Consider the following 17,754-nt stretch of genomic DNA (forward strand, 5'->3'; position numbering starts at 1 on the left):
TCTTTTTCACGACCACGATTGCTTAGGCATTCTCACTTACCCCATCTTGAAATACAATTTTAACAAATACTACTTCGAAATTAAAGAAAATTGTGAATTATTATTATTATTATTATGCTTTTTTTGGCTTTCGAGTTCTTTTCGTTTTTCTATATTTGCCTGCGAGAATTCTTCGCCTCTTCTTTTGCTCGCTAAAAGAGAATATCGATAACCAACCAGGGAAAGTGAGCGCCAAAATTGAAAAGGCTTACAGAAAACTTGACGAAAATGTGTAAATATTTTAAGTATAAAAGTGAATTAAAAACAAGCGCCATAATCAAGTACTACGTCTATCAGTTATCTTCTATTGCGAACAGACGGCCGATGAGTTCGAGAACTTGTTCGCAATTTGTGAATGTAAAGAATGTGCTCTGCTTATATTCGTGTCCAGCTTAGCATTAGTTACAAGTTTTGACTTACAAATTTGTTTGGTAGAGATTTAAATATAAAGTCACCTTAGAAAACAAACTCAAGTCAATCTGAAAGGTATAGTAATCCCTTTCTACAACAAGTAAATTTGGAACGAATACAGGAATATTTTATTTAAACTTTTCATTTCAATAAGAAGCAAAAATTATATTTAAAAATGGAGTAAGTGAGAACAATATAGGCATTCGTGGTTAAGAAACAGATCGGAGTTACAAGTGATTAAATGTGGACTTTTGTCACAGGTCGCAAGGTGTTCCCTTTTCCAATGATGTCCCGGAGACAAGTGTTGACGATTCTTCGGACACTTACCTTACTCTCCATTTCCCTGTGGCCGATGTTTGCAAGGTCATGTCTGAAATCGGAGGACCAGTCCTGTTGAGCAAGTTGGTGGCCCACTTCGAGGTAAGGATTCACTCCGAAGTGGCTCTTTTTTCTAAAATTCATAAATGTATGTTAACGCAGGGTAAGATGGCAGCTGGAGTTAGGCACAAGGCGTCGAAGTTTGTATGCCAGTCGCTCGTAGAGGGCCTTAATCAAAAGAAAATAGGAAAGCGAAATGGAAAGTTCGTGCTTCCAGAGTTATTCAAAGAGGAAGAGACCGCGGAGGACATCCTGTATATAGCTGAAGAACAACCAGCACCAACTTCAGGACAAGGGAAGAGCGAGCTCTCAAAGATGTTTTCGAAAATGTATGAGGTTGATCGCACTTACAAAATGGGTCAAGAACGGATTAGGATGTACGAGTTCCTTAAGGAGGAAATTAAGTCTGTCGAAGAACTGATGGCCGCATCTCCAGAAGCTCATAGGAAATTTTCCATGGCACTGGATTGGATGATTCGCATGAAAGCAAGTGAGAAAGAAGAAGCTTTAGACCTCGCTAGAAAGTTTATGACTCTAATGGAAGATTAGTCGCCGTAAAGGAAGATGACGGCCGACTTGTTAATCAGTTTGGGATTTGGCCACTTGAAAAGTTCCGTTACAACCTAGTTGAGTGATCTGACCCGATTCGATATCCACTCCTAGAAGATTGAAACGTCAGGCTGGGGGCAATGACGAAGTAAACAAACGCTGGAATGAAGTTTATTAATATAAGAATTTGAAGGGAATATCTCACCTGATCAGTGGACAGATCAACTCGGTTGTTGGGCGTAATGAGGAATACACGAACCTTCTTTATGGGATGGGAATTCTTCCTATTCCTTCTCCACTTTATATTCATTTTATTCAAAATTCTTCATATTATATTATATTAATTAATAAATTGTGCCACATTCCCAATCGTAATTTATGTCTCGCAGCGTGCATACGGGCAGACGGACATGTCAATCGACTCGGCTACTGATCCTGACCAGTAATATATACATCATAACCATTTGTTATTCTTAATCATTAAAAAATGTAACTAATTTATATCTGCTGGACGACTACTAAATCTATTTCAAATCACATAAAATTTCACATAAGAGCCGCAGACTCTCGAGCCTGGGACTTGATAATCTTCTTCCTGTCTTTTGCCATCTTCAACGACTGCAGAGTCGGCTTGGCTTTATACATCTGGGAAAGCAGCTTGGAATGTTTTCCCTGGCGCTTTTTAGCGGGGAGTATTCTCGACCTTGGAGCTCGTTTTTTGAATTTCCAGAGTTGCTTCCACAATGACTAGATCCTTCATTTTAACACCACTCGTGGTGTTTTCGGTTGGAGAAACAAATTTAAATAAAATATTTCCCGATTCGAGTTTTTCTCTAAAATTGAGGCGTTACTCGAATAAAATCTAGGAAAGACTTTTGCTTGTTTCAACGTGAAGTCTCGCTTGAGTTTGTTTGCTAAGGTGACTGTGTTCTATGATTTTGTTTCGGTCAAACATCTTCTTACATTTCTGTTATAATTTGGAATTAACAGCCAAAAAGTTGGGATTAAACATGCAGATTCTAGTTTAGGCAGCGCTGAGAAAGTAGTTTAGCCAAACGTTAAGAATTTTAGTTTTGGACTTCAGTCCTTAGACTGCCTTAGCTGGCAAGTGTAATTAGTGATTATTATAATTCTTAAGGCTTTTTTAAATATCTGTCAATCTCCGCCAAGTCAAATGAAAAACTGAGCAGTTTGTTACTGACTTTTCTAGGTATTATTACAGCACTTTCTTAATAGTCCCTCCAGTAAAACCTTTATACATTTTTCTGCCAAGGTAGAACACCTTTTTTAGCCCATAAAAATAACGCGTAAAATTAAGACTTATTAACTTATATACTAATACTAATCTAAGGCATTTCTCATCTCTCAAAGGAACCTCAGAGACTACTTTTATAAGCCAATTCCCTAAGGTCGAATTCGTATTCGTTTTCCCTAAGATTTCCCCACAATTAGTTAGTGGCACAGCCTCCGCCCCGTTTTTCCAGTTCCCACACTTATTTTTTCCCCTGTTTTTGGGGAGGCGTGACTCTTGAGCGGGGGGGAGGAAAACAAACAACAAACAAGGAACAGACGGAGAAAAGTGGCAAATTTTGAAACAAATTTAATTTCCGGCCTTGGGTCAGATAGATTGGCAAACATCATTTATCATCTTGGGTCAATGGAGCAGGTACAGATGGACTTACCACATAAAGGGGGGTTTTCTTGCACTTTCCTGTTTTCCGTTGAAGAACGCCTTTATATTGACTTGTTTTCCACGTATATTGGACCATCAAACGAGTCATTTGTTGATCTATTATTGGTAGACAAGGAAAAATGGGAAACTTGGTGTTGTAGTTTAAAAATAATTTCTAAAATAAATATAAATTGAGACAGCATTTTCTGTAGTTGAAGTTTCTCTAACTACTCAAAAATTGGGAGATCTAAGAGCCCAGCATTTGCTGTCAACTTTTCCTAGGATTTTCTCCAGTCCGAAAAAAAAAGGATGCGGCCGTAAAAAAGGATTTTCGAGGATGCAAAAAAGGAAAAGAGTAAGAGCGACCGCCGCGTGTGGGAAGCGTGTGATGCAGGGCCAGGTAAACTGGCCTTGACTTCTGGGCATTGCATAAAATTTGCTAAGCGGCCACAGGTAGTCCTCTCTACAGATGACTCAACTGAATGCAACCCGCAGAAACCTCAGAAGGTTACTGGGAAAGGGAAAGGAAACGCAGTCTTTTGTCTTTAACCTTTAATCTTTTGTATTTATTTTACTGATCCCAGTTCGAGGGTTTTGGTTGGCAATTTAGCTATTCGTCGGAATCCCTGGGCATGCTTTCGGACGAGGTCCCAGGCTTGCGGCCCTTTTTCAGCACTTTGGAGGTGGCTTGGGCCCGGGGACTGGGTGGTTGATAGGGAAGCGGCTGTGATGGGGACTCCTCTTGCAGAATCTCCTCGCCTTCGCCGTCTACGAAACCAGAGTGTACCGTCTTGCGTTTGGGCCTCTGGGTAACGATCCTCCGTCCCTCACCCGTCCAGTAAACCCCCTCGATTTCACCATCCAGCACATGCTCGACCGTCTCCTGCTGGTCCTGCGGCTCGAGGGGCTCGTTGGCCTCCGCCGTCTCCCCGCCTTCCTTCTCGCTTGTCTCCGGCTGCTCAGAATTCGAGCCTTCACCATCTTTGCTGGCACTCATCCGCACCTCACGCATCACACTAAGCTCCTCATCGGTGAGATCCTCCGCGGAGATTTCGCGAGATCTGGGGACATACGGCTCGACCTCTTCGTCGTTGTCCTCCTGAAAGTCCTCTACCTCATACTCACGAACTTCCTGGGTTTCTTGCAGCGCTTCTCGCAGCTCCTTCAGCTGCATGGCCAGTCGCTTACGGAACTCCTCATTCTCGTCGGAATTGAACAGCAGCTCGTGATCCCCGGTCAGCAAGGGCAAGAACCGCGGTGGCACTGGGCGACCTCCCAGCAGATTCAATCTGCCGTGGACCAGGCGACCCAACATGTCCAGGCAACGGCTTTTGGCTTCAGGACTCGCCGCCGCGGACTCCCTCACATAGAGCGAGCTGTGTTGGAAGGACTTCAGCTGGTTAAACAGGACCACGGACCGGAAAGAGGCACTCTTGAACAGCGAGCGTTGCATTTTTGCTACCGAAGGGAACCGACTAAATCTTTTTTTTAATTGGCTTTTACGTGTTTTATGGTTTGTTTTTTTGTTCAATTTTACAGTGAGTATGTTATGGTATTTGGGTTTTCGCGTAGTTTTACGTTTTTTATTGCTTTTTCTTTTATATTTTTGTTTTAAAATATCACGGGGTTAATTTCTTCGATGGTTATGAGAATTTTGTTCTATTTAACAGAGAATTTGAGATGCGGAAATTTGGAATTTTGGTAAACTTGATTTTGTTCGAAAATAAAAAGAAAAAACTATGGAGCTCAAAAAGTTGTTAGTTGTCACGGCAGGGGCTAACGACTGAGGATCTGGGCTATCGAGAGAGGCCCCAAAATGTTCAGCCAGCTGAGTTCTAAGGCAACGCCTACTGGAATGTCCAACAGCCTGCTGCCTTTCCATAATCCCATAAAACAATTGACTTTCTAACCGTTTTGCAAATAATAATAAAAATAACATAAAAAAGGGCGCAAAAAATGGGCATTTTCGGTGGAAAAAATCGCCAGTTTAACAGGGACAGGGAGAAAAAAAAGGATTTGCTGGGGTTACGATTCGCGCGAAATTGCATCTTTTATGACGCAGGGTTAGGGCTAGGGTTACGTGCTATATAATAACCCTAGCCCTAAAGCCCTGGCCCGGCTACCTGACACGCCCCCCGCCCCCTGGCTAATTATGTCATTTGGCGTAAGTCAAGGCTGGAAAGTCAATTGCGGAAAATGGGTAAAAATGTGACACAAACGAGCCAAGAAAATGCCATAAAAATGGTTGGGTAAAAAAATCCATAAATTGACAAGGGGCAGGGGATTTGGCAACTGCAACGGAAAGTGCCATCCGAAAAACCCACATCATACAGGGTGTGGACTGTCACCGAGGCTCATGGATCAAGTCGCTAGAATAATTGAATTTTGGAAGTAAGCGAGTAAGGAATAGATTTATATAACTTAGCTCTCTAATGAGCTAATGAGCTCTTAAAATATAGTTAAAGGTGAGGAGTAAAATCAGTTTTCTTTATTTCTATTTTGTTTTTAAGCTGTGGTTTTGGGAGGCATAAGGGATGGAATAATGTTACTTTAAATCAAGTTTAAGATTTACATTTCTTAACATATCTCATCTAACGTACATCCAGAAAAGGCTAAGGATCTAACAAAACCCTAATTTACAGCTTAAGACAGCACAAACTTATTAACTGAAAAGGAAAATATCAGCTTAAAGTGTTAGTATTGGAATTATGTTAATTAATCTGAACATATTAGGTTGCCAAAAAAGTCTTGCGGTATTTTTATTGAATTTTCAATTGTTCATAAAATTGGTTATAATACTGCGATTCAAGTCAAATATGCGTCGTTTTGTTCGATGACGCGTTCCCAACGAGATGCCAACTTCATGATGCCCCTCTCATAGAAGCTCGCTTCCCTATTGGCAAAAAACGTGGCGGAGCGTGGCGCATCTTCGACCACCTCTACACCAGAACGAAAACGTTGATACCATCGTTGTGCGTTGGAAATGGAAACTGCATCGGGTCCATAAACTGCACTAATTTTATTGGCGGCTTGAGATGCATTTTTGCCTTTATCGTAGTAGTACTGTAAAATATACCGTATTTTCTCTTTATTTTGCTCCATGATTGCGACGTTATAACTTACGAACGATTAAAAAGAAAAGATAATCAATCAAGCACGGGTTAGCGCGTGAAATGAGCTTTCCAAAAAGGTATAGTATGACCTGATGCGACGAATAAAACAAGAACCACGCGCTTTCAGTGCCAACTAGCGAAAATACCGCAAGACTTTTTTGAAAACCTAATATTAACCTTCACTTTCTTTTTCTGTCGGTTTTTAACAAGAAATGTTAACCAGCCTATAACATCATTTTATTTTTATTCAAGTTCAATTTAAATATTGTTCAATCTGAACTTAATTCCATATTCATTTACGTTTTCTTAGTATAAAGATTTTTCCAAGTTTTTAACCTATTAAAATAGTAGAAAAATGTGATCTTCGCCTTGATTTCCCTTTGGTGGGATACTCATACTCTTTTCGTTAGTCTAAAAACTACCAGTAATCCCCATTCTAAAGTACCAAAAATTCGCCAAAATATATATTTGAGGTTGCCGGCATTCCAGCCCGACCTTTAACCCCTGCCTGCCCACTTTCTCCGCCAACATGCTGTCGTCAGTGTCCAGGACAATTTGCCTGCAATATTGCGTTGACAGCCACGAGAAATAATAGCCCAACAATTTATACAATTTATGAGTTTGTATGCCACATCAGGGTGGCAGAGGAGCAGGAGCAGGGTCAGGGGGTGTGTGTGGGCCATGGCAAGGGTTACCAAAAAAATGTGTGTAGCATACTTAAGCGGGCCAGGCAACGGTGGGTGGGTGGTTGGCGAATCGAATGGCACATTCAGAGCAAAAAAGAAAGCAACGAACGAAATCACAGTCGAAAATCATAAATTCGGCATGTCTAATGACAATTTGCAGCTCCACATGAAGGGTAAAATAAAACGTGGAGAGACTTTTTTTTTATCGTTTTTGATTTTTTGATGTTGCGCCCTTTTATGGCAGCGCATAAAAGTCGTTTGTTGTTCGGTCTAAGGTTTTCCGGATTCGGGAGACCGGGTTCTCATAACATGGCGACGCCATGGACCGCAGACCAATTTGGAAATGACGCAAAACCCCTCCCAAGCCTCCCCCCTGCCAGCCTGGTTTCTTTATGATCGCTACAAAATTGTTTATTGACGAAAATTAAACGGAAAATGGGCAAATGGGGAGGGATTTAAATAAAATATAAATAAATATACAAAAATTAAAACTAAATATGGTATAAGAAACTATATATATTCCTTATATAGAAGTAGGATTTTGCAATTTTGAACGAACTAAAAGAGACTTCTTAGCCATAAAATGTAGCCTTAAAAAATATTCTGAATTAAATACCAGCAGCTGGCTGAGGTCCTTTTTGGGACATTTATGAGGCCAACGGCTGGTCGATGCCAGACGCATCCGCAGTATAAATCAAACCCATCCGAGGATCCCTCAAACATCCCATTGAGATCCCATTGTGGACTCGAACTGTTACCGAAACTGGAACTGGAGATGGGCCATCCATGTGGCCATAACTCATCCGGCGAAGTTGTTGGCCACCGAAAATGAAGCAATCAGGGCCGAGAAAATGGTAGCAGCCCTGGGTAATTGTTGTTTGGTATTTGGCCGATGATGTCACCGCACACAAAGTACGAGAGAGAGAGAGGCCGGCATTGTCATTTCCACTTCCTGGCCAGCCCATTGTCTCCTTCGAGATTTTACGATTGTTTACTGGCTGCTTCTGTGCTCTGACTTTTGGCTTCCATCAAACGGCTAAGGCTAACAAAGCCCCCCAGTTTGTGTTCCTAACCCAAGTCCAAAATCAAAATCAAAATCAAACTCAAACCAAAAACCGAAAACCGAACCGAACCCATTGTGGCCAAGGCACTTTGGGCCATTCAGCAGCTCGTGGGTGTTCCGATTTTCAGACCCCCTTCTTGGCTCATTTAAGTCCCGATAAATACGCATTTGATTTGGGTCCTGTTAAGGGCGGGGGGGACAGCAGATAATAGAATTCGAATCGAATCGGTTCAGCTTATTAAATCAACCCTTTTTGGCCGAGTCCCTTGTTTACCCAAACTATTAGCTGCAAGCTGGCGGGGATTTGCGGCCACTGGCCATTGAAAGTTTGACCCGTGCGGAAGGGGTTAACAAAATCAGCTAGCGAAAACAATACAAGATTGTATTTGAGGTCACGACAGTACAAATACCCTCTCTCTCTAGATGTTTACTAAAACAAAGACAGAAAGTCTTTGATAAAATTTCAGTTTTTAACCAAAAAGAAAAAGTACCTTAAAGACTTCTGCTTTATGGTTACGATACCAGCCTTTATCCTTTGACTTTTTAACTTCAAGATTGATTAAAAAGTTGTTTGTTAAGTACTAACCTTGGCCAGAAAAACAAGTAAGCCAACTCTGGGGCAGGGTATCACTTGAAAGAGTGACATAAAAATAAGCATAAAACTAAATGTGCCACATTGAGGAATGGACAAGGAGTTGGACCCAAGGGGTTAAGGCCGGGTCAGTGTGAGGCGTTTAAGTTGATTTCGTTTTGAATGTTTATTTTATTGCGTGGAAAATGACGCCAACGTGGCCAAGAAATGGTGACTGCTCTCCGGCTTCTGTTTATCCCATTTTGACCATTTTTAGCATTTTACCATTTTGGCCATGGCTAGGTGGACCTGGGACTTGGCTGCGACTTGGCTCCAGTCGCTTTTATGGCCGGCGATTGTATCGCAAATTTCGTACGCAATAAAATTCAAATATACTTGCGATAAAAATCAAATCTTGTTGGACATTCGAGGCCCCATTCCACCGATTTGGCGACCCAATTGGGGGTATCCCATTGCGGCTGTTATGCGTTTCAATTTTCCCTTACTGCCGGCGATTCGGTTTTATTGGGTCTCCATCTGGGCGCAAATAGATTGAATTAACTGCGTATGAGATAATGGTAAAGGAGTCGGACTAGCTGGAAAAAACAGTCATAATCCAGGCCACCTGATCTGGAGAAATCTTATCCTTATGTTCTTTAGGAAGTTTAATTTCTATTCTATGATAATTCTAATTAGTTTTTACTATAATAAATCCATAAAATAAATCTCTTAATAAAGTGAGGTTTATAGATTAACGATCTAATAAGGATTGCGAAGGGTAAAATGCATTTTAATTTCGTATTTCAACAGCCTTCTCAAAAACCAAAGCAAAACCCTGACAAGATGTTTTTCCTTGTCAGATGAAAAAGTTGAGAAATCAATTTTACCGACTTGGTGACAATTTGAAAAGGACCGACACTGTCCGTAATTTTCCAGGAAAGTGACCAACTGCGGTTAGTGATAGGCCCTCAGTTTGGTTTCAGTTTCAGTTTCAGTTCCAGGCCGAGTATTCGTTTTCGGTTTCTTGGTTCTTGGTCTCGATTTCGATTGCGATTTCGGGCTCGACTTGGTCTTGGACTTGGAGGATGCAGTTACTAATGAAGTGCTTGCTGGTGTACACCAGTCGTATCCGTATCTGTAGCTGGGCCCCCGGGGCGTTGTCGGATGCATTTGGCAAATAAAACACCTACCGACAAGCCAGATACGCCAGATATATGCCAGATAGGAGAAGGCCCAGCGTGCCGTCCACACAAAAGGACAACCGACTCGACTGCAACTGCTGCCAAGGATGGATATGAAAGGGATGGTCAGGATGGGCCCAAACAGTAGGAGCCCATGGAAGGACCATACAGAGAGAGAGAGAGAGAGAGAACTGCAGCTCGAAATCGAGAACTGCAGGGCAATTAGAACATTATCAGGCGGCAATAATCGGCTCGTTTGCACCCAAGTGTCGTCCTGTCGTAATAATAAAAGGACCTCTCTCCATCTCTCGTGGAGCATTGGTAAAAACAACAGGACATCAACATCTCAGTCTCCGTCTGTCTCTATCTGTATCTCTGTCCCAGTTTCATTTCCATTTCCATTTCTGTTCTCTGTTCTCTATTTTCTATTTTCCATTTTCCATTTTCCAAAAACCAGATAGGCAGGCGACAATGTCGGCGGCGACAGTCGGGCATCAAAGTCGATTATCACAATTTTCGGGATTTGCCTTAAATCACGCACCAGCAGTCGGAAACAACTCAATTAAAATTCCTGGAATGTAGCGCAACGGCCCTTGTGTCCTTTTTCCAGGCGGTTTTTGTGGTTTCTGATGTGGCCCCCAGCCCTTGCTAATCCGTTAAATTAATGATAATGCGCGCAGCAAACTCGTAAATATTGTAGGGTCAGCCGTTGACCATTGTAGTGTCTCTGCTGCTGGCCAGAAGATCCCGAAAAACCCCCTTAACGCGGCCCTAAATTCCATTGACACATGTGGAAAGCCAAGAGGATTTCCTTGGGGCATTTCCAGGGGCTTAGTTGAACGGAAGAAAGGCAAAAAGAATATTTTTAAATATTTAAAAAGGTTAATTAAAGGTTTAATAGTTAAGAGTGCAAAATTTAAGAAAGCTTTTTCAAGGACAACATTAAGTTGGTATAAGTTCTTGTTGGTATAAGAATTGAGTGCATTTTTTGAAGAGGGCAGAGAAATGTTTGAAACAGAGAAAAAGCTGAAAGAAATGCTATAGTCCAGTGTGTTAAATAAACATATTTTTAAGCAATACATGAAGTTAAATGTAGTAAAAGGAAAAAGGGGTAATGTTTAAACATTTTTCCTTTCTAAATTGCGAAACAGGTCGATGGGGTAGGTGAAAAGATCTTTCTCGGACAAGACAAAGTGTAAGGAAAGACTTTAGACAAGACTTTAGTGCAAGGAAATGTGGTGTTGTTAACAGGCCATCAGTTTTCATCGATAAACATTGGGAGAATCAGAGAAGTTTGCATAAAACTTTGGTCTATAAGTTATCCAGATAACGAATAATCCCTTTATCTGAATATTTTAGCAATGAAAATAAATTAAATCAAAGCTATGCCTAAAAGTTACGCTGATTTGGATCATTTTTGGCCTTTGGGCATGCGCAGAGCTAAGTCTTCTCCCTTGAATATTGACCATAATTTGACCCACTGAATCCAAGCACCCCTGGCGGCCATGTTTGACCAAAACTGGGGATGGATAGGATTACTTTGGGGGGATGCTGATAAGCTAAGGGTTAATTTTGTATGTCTATTTATCATATCTAACCTGTGACTCAAGGTCTTTAAGGTCTGAAACGGAAAACTAAAATGAAATAAATATGAAAATTTTTATTCATGAACTTAAAAATATGATGGCAGCCTTATGAAAAAGTACAACTTTAAATATAAAGCCCTTTGTCTATATTCCAGTTTCCTTTTTTTTACTTTTAGTGTGAGTTTGCCGTCTCTTCAGTTGTTTTTAACAGTCAGACTCCAGTCCGATGTCCTGCGTCCTGTGTTGTTTGTGTCCACGTCAAATCCCTACCCCTGCCTAGCCCAAATCCAGCTGGTGACGAAGGCAATTTGCATTTGAAGGGGTCGTGTTAGCCACTGGGTGACAGGCATTAAATAATTAACTCGCATTCAACATTTACACGGGGAGCAGGCGGAGTGGGAGTGGCAGGGCTCAGACAATGTCAAGTAATCCCCAAAAGAAAACATTTAACATACGTAAGTGGCAATTGAATTAAAAACCAATAATATCAACCAAAAGTAACGAGCGCAAGGAGGTGGCAAGAGGGGCGCTTGTAAGCGGAACATGTGTAGAGATATTTATTTAACAAACATTGAGAAAATAGCAAGGGCGGAGTCGAAGGCACGCAGAAAAAGTGACACTGCAAGAAATTAATATCAAGTTGATATATCAATGGTTCCCTAAGAAGTCTTTTAAGTCTTCCAACAGTTTGAGTGGATTTAAAACCCTTAAAAGTTGTAGATTTTCTTCTAAATATTCTCAATTAGGGTAACAAAAATGTTTTAACACTTATAAAAGACAAAAGCCCTACTATAAAGTACAATTTCCTCTTAGCATTTCCCACTGTGGAGTAAAAAAAAGCGATGAAAAAGCATCAGTTGGGGGGAGGGGGCAAAGGGTCCGGCGACAATCGAAATGCGAATGGAAAATCAAAGGTGAAAAGATGTGAAAAGCAAACGGAACGTGCACGGGTAGCATTTAACCACCCGCCCATTTCCCTTTTCCCTTTTCCCATTTCCCATTTCCATCTCCAGTTCCACCTGCAACTCATGGGTAAGCCGCTGCTGAGGCACACATGACGTATTGGCAGGCGGTCCCTTGCCCCCATTTTTCCGCTTTTCCGCTTTTCCTGCTCGCAACTCCGGGGCACTTGAAAGCCCGGGCATATCTTGATTGTTTGCATGTAAATCTGCACAAAATCCCCAAAGTACCCAAGTACCCGAAGTACCCAAAGGAAGACACAGATTCCTCCCGCCTCTCCCCTCTCCCTTAGAACGATGATGTCCTTGGCGCATCGCATCGCATCGTATCGCAATCCCTGGCACAATTGAACCAACTAGAGTCCTGTGAAAGGAGGTGAGCCGAGTTACCAGTGTGCTTATTCCAGGTGTGTTCCTCCTTTGTGACTCAGCCAAGGCGCTGCAGGTGTCTTCTTTATTGCTCAACCAGCAGAAGGAATTATTTCTTGTTTGGTAAAACAATAAGTAAGTTAAGGGAACTTTATTGGAAACCAAATGGGAAATTGAAAAATCCGAAAAATAAATTCCAAGGAAATAATGATTAACGTGGAAGTTACTCTATTCAAGAAGAGAAGTAAAAATATTTCTTATATTAAATCAAAAAAAATTCTTGAGTTAACCTTAAGACAGCCATAAGGCTTAGCACCATCGCAAGGTCCTTCAAACCGAAACCTTTGGGACTCCCTTCGAGGGGCCTCGTTTTTTCCCACATTGCGTGGCCAATTTTCCGATTTCTACAATTTGCTGCTGCTCCTTTGGCCCCGCTTCCTCTGTTGCCCATTTTCCATTTCCCTGCAGTTTTTTTCTTTTCGAACAACTACCTTTATGGCAGCCACGCCCACTGCATTTATTGGAATTTCACAATAAACTAGCGTGGAGGTGCAGAGTGCAGAGAGCAGAAAAAAGGATGTGATGCTCGTAGGCCAAAGCCAAACCATGGCATTTGTACAAGTTTTTGGTTTGGCCGGGTTGGCTTCGTTTTTTATACCCGTTACTCGTAGAGTAAAAGGGTATACTAGATTCGTTGAAAAGTATGTAACAGATAGAAGGAAGCTTTTGCGACCCTATAAAGTATATATATTCTTGATCAGGATCAATAGCGAAGTCGATTGAGCCATGTCCGTCTGTCCGTCCGTCCGTCCGTCCGTCCGTCCGTCCGTCCGTCCGTCCGTCCGTCCGTCCGTCCGTATGAACGCTGAGATCTCAGGAACTATAGCAGATACAAAGTTGAGATTAAGCATGAAGATTCTTGAGGTCCCGGGACAGCGCAAGTTTATTACAGCATCCTGCCACGCCCACTCTAACGCCCACAAATCGCAAAAAACTAAAATTACTGAAATCATAGGAACTATTGCAGTTAGAAAGTTGAAATTCAGAAAGTATAATCTTTAGATGACAGCGCATCTTATAGTAGTACTACTATCCGGCCTCACCCACCCATACGCCCACAAGGCTCAAAAGACGGTTTTCGGATTTTCTAGAAAAGCTGATATCTCGGTAACTATTCGTAATAGAAAGTTCGGATTAAGCATGTAGGTTTCTATGATGCTCCCAATGCGAATTTTTTTTTCCGATCAAGCCACGCCCACTCTAACGCCCACAAAATCCGAAAAACCAAAAATGCAAAAATCTCAAAAACTATAAGAGCTACACAATTTTGCTTAGAAACACATATTTAGTAGATGCCTCTGCAACTTGCCACGAAGTTGCATTAGGCCACGCCCACTCTAACGCCTACAAACCGCGGAAAACTGTGGCGTCTATAATATTATTATGAATGCCTTTGCTTGACCTTGTATAACTTATTTCTGTTAATATCTATCGATTTGCCAAAGGTTTTTCAAATCGGAACATTATTGCGCTATTTATGAAGAAATTAAGGTTATAAGGCCTCACATGGGAAGTGACGTCACTATAAGCATACTCAACATACTTCCTCTGACAATAGGTGGCGCCTTGTGAATTTCCACTAGCAAAATTAATATTTTAAAATTGTGTAAAACAGTAACGGGTATCTTATAGTCGCGGCACTCGACTATAGCGTTTCCTCTTGTTTTTATTTACAGCAGCAGAAGCAGCAGCAGCAGCAGTAGCAGCTTTAGCAGAAGCCCCTAAGGTCCGTTTCCTTTTTGTTTTTTTTTTTTGCTTTTTGCGAAGGATGTAATTAAAAAAGGGCCAGAGCAACAGCATGGTGGTGAAAAAATAAAACAAAAAAGAGGGAAAAAAGAGCTCGGGAGCTTGTAAAGTTTGCAGCACACGACACTCGAAGTTGCGACAACAGTCGTCCCCCTTTTTGGCCCGCCCATGCCATCCCTTAGCCCCCCTTGGGTGCCAAATCGATGAGCTGCTCTAACGATATCCATAGCTCAAAGCCAAATCTCGGCACAAACAGGATATACATATGGCTCGGCAGTCAAAGTCAATCCTTCGCCCAGGACCACCGGATCCCCCGGATCCCCCACCGGCCTCCCGCACAGGGATTTAGCCAGCCATGTTGTCGATGAGGCCGCATCCGTTGCGACTTGGGTTTTGTAGTCAAGTCAGCTCCTGTTTTCCCTTTTGGCCACCTCGTTCGCTCGCTCGCTCGCTGGATTTTTTCCTCCTGCCTTTGTTTCTTATCGAGAGAGTCGCTTTTTTTCTGCGGCTATTTTCCCAGTGATATTGAGCCGGCTGGCACTCAAAGGAAAGCCAGTGCCGGGGCTTTGGCCCCCGATTTTCCGCCCATTTCGCCCGGCAGTTGCCGCCTTGACGTATTCGGTTTAGTGTGATTTGTATGGATGAACGGGGCAAGTGGGTGGATGGGTGTTGTTGAAGCTCAGGCAAAATCAGGCATAGCGGGGACGGCACGTTTGCATTGCGATTTTATGCTCAAAAACGACTGGCCATCAAACGGAGCTGAAAGTGAAACGCTTAGTCCCCTTAGTTTCCCCACTTTTCCACCAGCATCCCAATCCCAATACCCGGGACTCGCATTCACTTTTTCAATGGCCAGCAATGGGAGATGGATGTGAAGACAATAAAAAGAAGAAAGCAGTAGAAGTGCCTTGAACAGGAATGCTGTATCTGCATTCTTGGGGTACAAAGTGTTTCCACAGCGATCTGAGTCCTTGAGAAACTCCAAGTACCATAAATAAGATGCTGATTATGTCCTTCTTACTACTTACTAAAATATGTAAGCCTTTTAGAAATATAATAGACTCCTATCCTTGCTTTTGAATTAAAAACAAAATCATCTTGAAAAGTCATAATTAAAAGGGAAATCAAGACCAGAAACTTGCGAGTCCCTCACCTCGGCAACTTGCCACTCTGACCCTTGGCATTTGCTGGATTTTCCTTCTCTTTACATTCTCCCCCACACATTTTCCAGTTCAACCCACTCGCCTAGCTCAGAAATGCGTTGTTTTTTGTTCCGCTCCCAATCGAACAAGTCCCAGGGAAATGCAACATTCGTTGCTGATGTTGCTGCTGTTGTTGCACTCGCATCCGTTACATGGCGGCTTATGTGTTGCCGGTTGTCGGTTGTCGGTTTCTGGTTGTTGGTTGTTGCTTGTTGCCTGTTGGTTGTTGTGCCTCGTTATGATTTTCCTTTTTGCCTAGACATGCACTCCGCCCTCTCCACAATACACAACAAGGGTATACTTGCTAAGGCACTTAAAGCAATGGCTAAAATGGACTAAAATTTACTATCAGATGCTATCAGATTGTTATAACACCTCAATATTAGAATTAATCAACCTAAAAAATATTTAATTAAACAATTTTTTTTTGTATTTTATTAACACTTTGTGATTTAACAGGCGTAAACAAACCGATTCATGGAACAATCGATTGCAGGGAAGGGAAAAGTTTTACTTTAACCAAGAATGTGCGGAAATTTTAGATTAATTTTTTGGTTTATGGAACGGGGAATTATCTGGAATATGAAGTGCACATCCTACTTGTCGAACCGCCCCGAATGGAGGGCGTGGCGCGTCACAAATGGCTTGGCCTTCGGCTTGCGCAATTCCACCTCGTTGGCCAGTTCCTTGTACTTGTCATTGATGTACTGCAGCCGCGAGCTGCTTACAGTGTGGCGTCGACTTAGTGGATTGTGGTGATGGGCTCGAGGGAGCGGCACCGTCACAGGTTTCTCCTCCTTTTCGACGTCTAGTTCCTCGGTAGTCGAAGGAGATTCCCCATTCTGATCGACAAACTGCGACTTAAAGCGCTGCGAATCTGCGGGGATAAATCGCATATGTTGAGTAAGTTTTTGGCCTTAAAAAGATTGGACACTCATACCATAGCAAAGCGATTGGATTATCTTTTGTGTCTGCAGGACAGATCGCATCTTGTACTGCCTTAGCATCCTGCAAGGTCCGCCAGTTGGCTTCAAGTTAATATTTATGAGGAAAATATACGCTTGGGTGGACGGATTCGGTTTGAGTTGATTTTCTATTCCCTTGCCGGAGAGTAACTGGCGGCGTGGCGTGCTTTTTGTCGATTTTTCCGAGGGGAGAGTGTAAAAAATGAGTTTGCCAGAAAGTAAAAAGTGCACCGTGAAATGGAATGAAATGAAATGCCTGGCTGTGAGTGGAAAATCAGAGCCTCCTGACACCCCCAACCCCCCTTTAATGGCATCCATTTCCATTCTCCCACTTTTCCCCCCATTTCCACCACCCCCCACCCAGCTCACCCTTTGCATGCATATTTATAGTTCCGCTTGTTGACAAATATCGCGCTCTGTTGACTGACGGGAAATTCATCGGCGGAGCGGGAAAAGTCGGGAAAAGGCGGAAGCTGCACTGATTAGAAACATAGTGTGGTGTCCTCGCTGAAAAACTGGTGGCGGTGGCACAAAAAAAGCACGCACACACGGCCAGTCCGAAAAATTGCAGAGGCTAAAAATCCCCGCAGTACCGACATGCCCACACTCTTCGATTATTTGGCATTTTGTCGGGGATCAAGAGTTTGCAGTGAAGAAGTGCTGGAATTTAGAAAATAACTCGGATGAATTGACTGCACCTCTGATGGTTTTTTCAAGTCTCATCCCTGCGAAGTTCAAAGTAAGTGATGGTAAAATTCATTCGAAATATGCAAAAACTTGGTATTAATAAGATGAGAGAGGAAGGATGTAGCATTTATTATAACGATAAGTTGAATGAATCTTCGCTTAACATGACTTTGAATGAAAATTTGAAATGGACTTTGAGAAAACTCCCATTCCCTTAAGGCTGCCCTTGTTAAGCCTTAAATAAATATGGGATCTCGGCAAAAAAAGAGCATAAATAGTTCGTTGTTTATGGATTTTTTTTTGGGTATTCTCTAAAAATTCACTTGTCATGGGATTGCATGTCCTAGAGAGAGTCCTTTTTCCATATTCCCCCTTCCTACATAAACAAATCCTGTGCTATGAATACAAAATGGCAGCATCGATTGGGCCAGCTCGAGCCGCATATTCCAGCGATTGAAATATTAATGGGTGGCCATGGATATGGAGAGGATAAGGGATACGGGTACGAATCTGAATC

The 17,754-nt window shown here is 42.2% G+C and overlaps 3 protein-coding genes across 3 annotated transcripts; 1 reads left to right on the forward strand and 2 right to left on the reverse strand.

The window, feature by feature from the left end:
* Positions 1 to 519: 519 nt before the first annotated feature.
* LOC108109643 lies at positions 520 to 1,748 on the forward strand. Its single transcript, XM_017218220.1, has 3 exons — positions 520 to 630; positions 711 to 870; positions 931 to 1,748. The coding sequence occupies exons 1-3, from the start codon at positions 626 to 628 to the stop codon at positions 1,375 to 1,377; spliced, it is 612 nt and encodes a 203-aa protein (XP_017073709.1). The 5' UTR covers positions 520 to 625; the 3' UTR covers positions 1,378 to 1,748.
* Positions 1,749 to 3,586: 1,838 nt separating this feature from the next.
* LOC108109642 lies at positions 3,587 to 4,843 on the reverse strand. Its single transcript, XM_017218219.2, has one exon. The coding sequence runs from the start codon at positions 4,500 to 4,502 to the stop codon at positions 3,660 to 3,662; it is 843 nt and encodes a 280-aa protein (XP_017073708.1). The 5' UTR covers positions 4,503 to 4,843; the 3' UTR covers positions 3,587 to 3,659.
* An 11,160-nt stretch (positions 4,844 to 16,003) lies between these two features.
* Positions 16,004 to 16,795, reverse strand: LOC108109658. Its single transcript, XM_017218238.2, has 2 exons — positions 16,526 to 16,795; positions 16,004 to 16,462 (listed from the first exon to the last, which is right to left on the reverse strand). The coding sequence occupies exons 1-2, from the start codon at positions 16,590 to 16,592 to the stop codon at positions 16,182 to 16,184; spliced, it is 348 nt and encodes a 115-aa protein (XP_017073727.1). The 5' UTR covers positions 16,593 to 16,795; the 3' UTR covers positions 16,004 to 16,181.
* Positions 16,796 to 17,754: the final 959 nt, after the last annotated feature.

This window comes from Drosophila eugracilis, unplaced genomic scaffold (assembly GCF_018153835.1).
Source record: "Drosophila eugracilis isolate 14026-0451.02 unplaced genomic scaffold, ASM1815383v1 contig_649, whole genome shotgun sequence".
Classification (NCBI taxonomy): Eukaryota; Metazoa; Arthropoda; class Insecta; order Diptera; family Drosophilidae; genus Drosophila; species Drosophila eugracilis.